At 39.3% G+C, this 8896-nt stretch overlaps 1 protein-coding gene across 1 annotated transcript; it reads right to left on the reverse strand.

The window, feature by feature from the left end:
• Window positions 1–5398: 5398 nt before the first annotated feature.
• Window positions 5399–5860, reverse strand: LOC140140297 (uncharacterized). Its single transcript, XM_072162080.1, has one exon. It carries the CDS (start codon window positions 5858–5860, stop codon window positions 5399–5401), a length of 462 nt encoding a protein of 153 aa, XP_072018181.1.
• Between the last annotated feature and the right edge of the window lie 3036 nt (window positions 5861–8896).

Below are 8896 nucleotides of genomic sequence, written 5' to 3' on the forward strand. Positions count from 1 at the left end.
TAAAACCATCACTTGCTAATGGATGGCAAATAAGTTCATAATATCTCGCTTGATTAGTTCCTTGCTTACTTGCTTAAGGTTAAACAATATCTTTTCAGGCTTTGTCAGCTCAAAAAATATATTATCATCTTACACGTAAGAAAACATGCATACCAATCATGTGAATTAAAAAAAAAGTCAAAAAAAGTGTAAAAATGACCATTTTAGCTTATTTTGTCACCTTTAGTCATCTCCTATTGTTCAATTTGTTTACCGATGCTTGGTAACAAATTTGATTGACAGGCAGTAGCTTGTCATCTGTCATGCGCAACACAATTATCTCTATTATAAAACATACTATAAAGATGTCAGCCTCATGTTAAATCGCCCGTCAAATCGTCTGCAGTTGCAAGCTCGACCGGCCCAAGACGCACTCGGCCTCAAAGACACTGCCCCATTGTAATGCAGCCAGAAAAACCCGACCGACCCTGTATAGTTTTTGAGGCCTGTGATTGGTTTGGGGGGGGGGGGCACCAGGGGGAATCGGGTGGGGAACATCTCCAATTTTAAAATGAAAACCTTAGAATACTGACTGGATGAGTCGGCTAGATAATGGTACTCATTTAACATGCATGTGGTCAAATCTTTTATATTATTGAGAACACCTTTTCAAGCTTTTTCATGTCCAAAATTGATGATTCTTCACTCATACCTCCCGACACTGAGATCCCCCACCGGGGCCCCCCTCACACAAACAAAGAAACATACCAAAACACAATAAATTAGCATTAATTGTCGGTACTGTTATTGATCAGAGCACTACTGTAATGCTCCATGATTACCATTATGTTAAACATAATGAATCTATTGTCTTAAATTACTACATAGAAGTCATAGATCAGTAGATTTGAATCTATTACAATAGGACAGCCTACACAGAATACGAACGCAGCAACTAGGGAGCTACGAAAACTCGAAAAACTTGAACTTTTTATTATTATTAATATTTCGAATTATTGATAAAGAACAAGAAAATTTGAGAACGTAGATTGGCCCAGCCTAGTCACCCCATGCCAATCTGGTGTTCGATTCTCCCTCCCGCCAAAATTTCACGTGCCAAAAGACCTTCCCATCCAGAATAGGCCTACTAACCAGCTTGACCACAGCAAAAAAAATATATATATAAATTGTGTGTTGTAGGCTCCACTGAGCTACCGACGTGAAGTGATCTAGCCCCGGAACAACCCTTCACAATCTCATTCCCGATGACGTAATCGTGAAGAAGTTTAATTTATTCTAATTCAACGAGGGCAGTATCAACCGAATAAATTTCCAAATTTTGATCCGTTATCGGACAGCATGTTATACTCATAATACTGATTGTGTCGGGTTTTGCGTTCAAAAACTCATCTCTTTTTCCTCAATGAATATTACCCAAGGAAGAAGTATGTAATGTGTATTAATGAACGATGACGTTTGAGATGATGCTATACTGATGTATATAGGCCTATGTATACTCTAATATCAAGTCATGTTTAAGTCTAAATGGAAGCAAATTTCGGTCAAAAGGTTTGATATGAACCTTTTAGCGGTATCCTTTGGCTTTATGTGGCTGTCGGGGTGGACTTGGGGTGGGGGTGGGGAGGTTGGTTGGGGGTGTGTGGGGTGTGTAGGCCTATGTATTTCCCTTGGGATAGGCCTACTATTTTAGTCCCAATTTGTAGTGACATCACTCTGTATGTTTAACATACCAAATTTTACAAATTATTCTGATCACACAATGTATTCTTCATGCACATTAGTACTTCCCCCCCATGGGCCCCTCCCACATACCCGAAGGGGGGGGTCAAAATTTAATGAATCATTGTTTTTATATTGCCCATTATATATATCAAGTTCAGTCATGTAGGCCATGTTATTAGGCAACAAAAGAACTTTGAAGAATGTCTCTCATGTACAAAAGTATAGGAAACTGCAAATTTAAAACCACTTTTTTAGGGTGAAGGAAGCATTTTTTCAAAAAAAGTCTAAAACAGGTTTAATGTCAAAAATGGTCTCTTTTGGGGTGCTAAATCTGCTAAAATGTTTGTTGTCCTGAAATTTTAACTAAAAGCACACTGATCGTCAAGGCCCATGATGGGGTGCCGGTTGGTGGGGGTGGGGTGGGGTGGTTTAGGCAGTGGATGCCAAGCACAAAAAATGATTAATTATTGCCTTTGTTGTTTGCTTCACATATATCAGCATCAGCCATATTGGTCATGTAATAAAGCCAAAAACATTTTTTAAGAGTGTCTCTTGTGCATAAAAGTATAAGAAACTCAAAACTTTAAAGCATGTTTTCTGGCAGAAGGAAGCACTTTTTATTAAAAGTGTAGAACAAAGCCAGGAGCTTTGAAATGTTCTTTTTACCCTCTGAAATGGCTTTTCCTGTGGTGCTAAATGGGCAGAACCCATCTGGCTTCAGGGGGCTTCACCCCCTTGACCCCCACCGGGGGCCCTTAAGCAGGCCCCGGACCCCCGCCCGTGTTGGGCGAGAGCTCCGCTCGCTTCGCTTCGCAAGTTCAGGATTTTTTGGGGTCAGCCTGTGACATCTCTGAGTTTAGTCCCAATTTGTAGTGACATCACTCTGTATGTTGAACATACCGAATTTTACAAAATCTTCTTATCATACAATGTATTCTTCATGCACATTAGTACCCCCATGTGGGCCCCCTCCCACATACCCAAGAGGGGGGTCAAAATTTGATGAATCATAGCTTTTATATTGCGCATCACATATATCAATTTCAGCCATGTAGGCCATAGTATTAGGCAAAAACAAAACTTTAAAGAATGTCTCATGTACAAAAGTATATAGGAAACTCAAAGCTTTGAAGCATGTTTTCTGGAAGAAGGAAGCACTTTTTATTAAAAGTGTAAAACAAGCCAGGAGCTTTGAAATGTTATTTTACCCTCTGAAATGTCCTTTTGGTGCTAAATCTGCAGAAACCATATAGCTCCCGGGGGGCTTCGCCCCCTCGACCCCCACCGGAGCTTAGTCTCTTAGCGGGCCCGAAACCCTTGGCCGACAGCTCTTTTGGGGTTGCCAAAAATACCTACAGTATTTGCCAATTTGGTAAAATTTTTGATGACCAAAATGTAGGCAGTCATATCTGATGACCACAGATAGTTTGTTTACCCGGGTGTCAGTATTTTATTCAAAAATACTGATTTCAATACAATTTTAGTCTGCTTAGGGGGTAAGGTGTATCGGTGGTGGTTGGGGGTCATAAAATGCCCAAAAACAGGGGGGGGGGTGGAGTTGCAATTTTATTGCCCGTTTTATTGACGCCGACTTTTTATAAAGTTGGAACCCCCTCTTCTGAAGAAAATGATTCTTATTTCACACAAAAATAATAGGCCCCTAACAAAAACAAAATAGTAGGCCTACAATAACATCATTAAAAAGTGAAGTTAGGTCTACTTCCTTTCCCATACCCCATGATCGTACATCCCGAGGTACGATTGTTTTATGCTCGGCACTCGACCAATCATGTGAATGAGAGGGAAATTCGTAAAAAAATATAAAAGGTAGGCCCACCTTATGGACCCGGGCCCATTAAAAGCAAAGCCGAACGTAACAGAGACCTTAGGCCTATCCGGGAGGCCTATAAAAGTGAGTCCGAAAAAACCCGAAAGGGCCTTTTTACGGGCTCCTCCGACCCTCCAAACTCCACGGCCAAACTGGACCCTTTACCGCTCCTTTCTCCCCCCATTTTGGGATCCGTGCAATGGCCAACAGCAGTGTAGGCCTATAGGGGAGTAAAGTTATCATTTGATCTATTACAGGAGGCGGAGGGGGCTTGATTTTTACACATACGGGCCTACATTATTCTCCTACCCCGCGCGCACCAATGTATTCATGAAACTCCCTATTTACTATTATGCCTAGGCCTATTCATTGAAGTTTTGCAATAATTTTCATGCTCTTTTGCTATTGTATTTCTTCTATGATATATTTTGTTCTTCTTTAATATAAAAAAATATACTTATTGCTTTACGTAGGCCTATTTATCTAATTTCCTTTATTGTATAGGCTATAGATTTATTTTAGAGAAAGGGAGCTCTCCAGTGGTGTATAGTCATAGGGGCATATTCCCCAATCGATCTGTCTTAAAAATTCCCGTAGGAAAATTGTCGAAAAACGGCTCGTGCCCCTCCCCCAATCAGACCCCGGTGCGCCCCCAATCATGGTCGGTGCCCCCCCATGTGATGAACCATACTACGCCACTGATCTGTGGCGTAGCGTCATAGGGGCACAGGGTAACATGCCCCCAATCAATCTGAAAATTTAGAAAATCCCATAGGAAAATTGTAGAAAAATGGCTTCTGCCCCCAAATCCCCCAACCAGACCCAGTGCCGCCCCTCCCCATCATGTTCGGTGCCCCCCCAATATGGTGACCTACGCTACGCCACTAAGAAGAGAGGGTGCAGGAGAAAGAAGTGGAGGCGGAAGAAAACGGCATAGAAATTGGAAACAGTTGTTTGTCATAGTGGTGCAAATTGGTATTGGGTCGAGTTAGTCTTGGCCATGCCGTTAGTGTCACCCGAGGTCGTGACCTCTTATATTTATCGTATTTATGAAACGTGTGTGCCGGAGAAACATCTCGAGGAAATAATACAAAATTGTAAAATTTTCACCATTATGCTGAAATCATGTAAGTATTTAATTGTTGGCTGCAATGTCACACTAATCATTAATTACCATGCCCATTGTGCAATCAACAGATTGAAAGATAAAGCCAATACAAATGATTTTGTTCACGTGTATGACTTGTCATGGCCGTAACCCGAGTCTTGAAATCCGTGAAAATGACAGCATTGATGTGACAAAACACACAGATATTTCATTTTTGGCGAATCCTAGTAAAATTAGCATACCACGTGTGAGTTAAGAAGGTATCATAGAAATAATGTAGCTAAGAATTCTGGCGATAACATCAGACACAAAACGAATATTATTGTTGCAAAATGACAATAAAGTGGTACCAGATTTCACTCAAATTCTGTCAATGCATAAGCTTATAAAATGAAATTCACACAAGCTGTGTTTTAAATTGATAGGAACATTATTATATTGACCTGTTTATAATCTGCAGGCAAATCGAGAGAGAAATCGGGGCTTGTGTCAATAAATTATGGCCTCTGTCACAAAAATCTTCATGCTCATGATACGTGAACAAAATTGAAACACATTCAAAGTACATTTGTGTATGAGCTAGATTAATAAATAATAATTAATAATAATGCTTAGAATGTTAGCTTCGAGATGACCTATGATTTTTAGGCCTACGATGTTTATTTTCTGAGAAAAAAAATGGTTTAGGTGGCTGCATAACAGCCAATTTGAACCTAGAACCATCCAAATTCTGTGTAACCTTAAGTCGAGTATTGTCCTCGAACTGTGATGGCCCTCCATATCTTCCTGTCTTGCATTGCTGTTACCATGTCAGTAGATTCAAGTCTTGTGTCTTGTCTTAGGATGTCGACAAATGTTAGGGTGGGTCTTCCTTGTTTTCTTTTCCCATGCTTTGGAATCCAGTGCACCAATTTAGATACAGTGGCAGTGTAGCAGTGGCCAGCAAACCGTGTCCTTCTTTCCCTGATCTTGTCCGATAACTTTGGGAGGTCACCATACAGCTCTTTGTTTGTCATATGCTGCTTCCAGTGGACATTACGCATTGCCCTCAACAGTCTGGTGTAACAGCCATCCAGCTCCTTTGCCAGTTTGGAAGTGACTGTCCATGCCTCACACCCATAGAGCAGTACCGATTCAACTGTTGCTGTAAATAGGCGTTGCTTGAACCTTGTTGAGAGAGATGACTTCCAGATCTTAGCCATCCCATTACAAGCTCTCCAGGCTGCCGCTTTTCGGATTTTAACATCCTTTTCTGAGCTCTGCATCCATGCCCCAAGGTACCGAGATCGATTCCCGCCTATGCCTACAATTTTTTTTCAAGACTGGGAAATAATAAGTTTATTTCACTAAATTATTCATGACTTGCCCAACCTGGTGGTGTAAAGTGCTCCCCATAACATATGAATATTAAGCAATGACACAATGGCTAATTTAAATAAAAATGCGGCACATGCAAATGAGGGATTGCCCTCTCCAGGAATTGCTTCATGGTCATAGCAGGGCATTTACAAAGAATGGTCAAAGGTCAACGTTTCCAAAGAAGTATAGTATAGATGTTAACGCAAGCTTTCGTGCGGGAAACATAAAAACATACTCGCCAGTCGTGGCCTATCGTGAGCCAATCTATATATTCGTGTTAATTTCATTATAAGCTTAAAACGCATTGAAAACGCCAAATTGCAGTCACAAAATATATAATATTAGTAGGCATGTCCACTAAAAATTGAAGTACTTTTAAATTGATTCAGACCTAACTTATTGGCTGGGAATTGAAAGAAACATTTTGGCGTTTAAATAATCTTAATCGGACGTTTCATTCCAGAGATATGGCCTTTCGAGTGTCACGGTTTTATATAGGGCTGCTAGAACATGTTAAAAAGTTAAAGTCCAAAAAGGAATACTAACAGAAAGTGCAATTTTAAGGTACTTTTTCTTAATGTATTTATTAGCTAGCGTTATCTGGAACATTATATTTGCCTATAACAACATGAAAATAAGATCATCCTGAAAATTTAATAGATTTTGTTGACATACAACAAAAAATATAAGACCTCAAAACCCATGGTTTGTTTGGTGAAACCTCAAGCATGATCATAGATGGCCGCCATGGAAAATATCTCCATAGAGGAGATGAACAATAAGTGCATTATTTCAAATGAATAGCGGTAGTCTTAAACATTGTTCAATCTCTTAAGGTCAGCACATTTTATCTTCAAAAATGATTATATTTCATATGGCATAAGTTTGGTAACATTATTCACTACCAATTTTGAGAAATTTGCTCCAACTCAAAGGTAGCTAAAGGTATATTTACTACATTAAGCAATACACTGTGTGTGCATGGAATCCATGATGGATAGCATATGAAATGGACATGGTAGTGAGAAGCGCATGATTTGAGATGGGTTTTGGTAGGCTTAAACATTCTTAAATTTCTTAACATCCTGCACATTTTGTCTTCAAAAATACTTAAATTTTATGAGTATGTAAGTTTGCTTGTCTGAATCAATTCAAATTCGGAGATAATTGCGTTTCAAGACCTGATGCACAGAATGATGTCACTTCAACCTGTTGTAGTTCTCATCTCATTTATTTTTTCTTTAAAAAAAGTTGATCTCTTGATAAATGAAGGTCTTCTCTATTTACTGACCAATCAGGAAAGAGTTTGGTTAATGTTGAATTGTTGGACTAAGTGGGTTTTGAACCAACAGGCAATTGGACCAAGTGGTAATTGGACCAAGTGGCAATGGACCTAGTGCCAATGGACTAACTGGCAATGGTCCAAATGGGTTTGGACCAAGTGGTGACAAACCGTAAATATGGCGGACTACTCAAATGCATTCAACAAAAGCATGATTGCAATCTATCGCGACAGTTCCTCTCACACATATAACAAATGCACTACGATCAAATAGGTTGATAACAACATTTGATTGAATGGACTACACTGCGCCATGTTTACGGTGAAGGACACCGGTTCAAATCCTCTGTTTGGAGCCAATCAATAACTTCACGCACAACCCCTATTGTCCCGTTTTCAAATCAACTTCGGTCCTGTGATAAGTCATTACTCAATTGCTTACCATTTCAGAATGATTGGGCAACCAAAACAAAGTAGGTGATGTACACCCCAACAACCTGTAATATGAATAGAGAGATAATAATAGTATGTTATTAGAACTAATTATCAATACTAATTTTTTTTTGCCGCTCCATATTACGAACCCAGCAATCACAACGGTTTACAGAAAACGTTTAAATGTTGGGCCGGGATGTTGGGTTATCTAAATGATTTCAAACGTTTTTATAACATTAAGAAAACATTTTTGAAAACTTAATGCAAATCATTCTAACATCATGTTATTAAGTGTTGACAAACTATTTTACAAAAATGTTCGCAATACATATATTTCAAATAACATTTTGACAACATTTTCTAAATGCTGTTGTGGCACGTTTTAATAATATTTTTATGACCTTTACAAACCTGACATTTAAATGTTATTAAACAGTTTTGACTAATACCAAGACGCGTTTATAACACATTAATGTTTTAAACACATGTTTGTTTTCCTGGGGAAATGATTCAAATATTTCATTGGACGCAGCTTCAAATCAACAGCGTTGGTGACGTACTGACGTGCGTGCGTTCAAATACATCGGAGGCCGCATAGACGCGCGCGCTCAACACTCTAAGAAATAAAAGTTTTAAAAAGGTTCTAAAGTTGTCCTCTCAGGAGAACCCTTAGTGATTCTCTAAAGAACCAAAATGGTTCCAAAACCGTCGAAAATGGCCCCAAAATGTAATACAGAACCGTTTTCGGTTCTTTAGAGAATTTGTGACGGTTCTCTAAAATTAAGAACCTTTTGAGAAGTTCAAGAGGGAGGGCTCTTTATTTCTTAGAGTGAACAGCTGTCTCAATGCATTGACGTCACTACCTCGTAGATTATGAAAAATAATATATACGCTCAAGTCCAAATAAAGCCTATACCATGGTGACCATGCGGACCTTCAAACTTACCGCTAAAATAAACTCCTTGGTGAGAGGTACGATGCCCCATAGAGTAAGTGCAATAGATGGGCCATTTAATTTTGCCATGAACATATTCATCTGAAATTACGAAAAACATCACGTCATCATAATGACTGTGGTGGAAGAGACATGCACGGGATTTTGCAGTATTATGGTTTATGGCATTTTCATCTAACTGGGGGTAAAACCATCACTTGCTAATGG

The sequence above is a fragment of the Amphiura filiformis genome, chromosome 2 (genome assembly GCF_039555335.1).
Source record: "Amphiura filiformis chromosome 2, Afil_fr2py, whole genome shotgun sequence".
NCBI classification, from domain to species: domain Eukaryota; kingdom Metazoa; phylum Echinodermata; class Ophiuroidea; order Amphilepidida; family Amphiuridae; genus Amphiura; species Amphiura filiformis.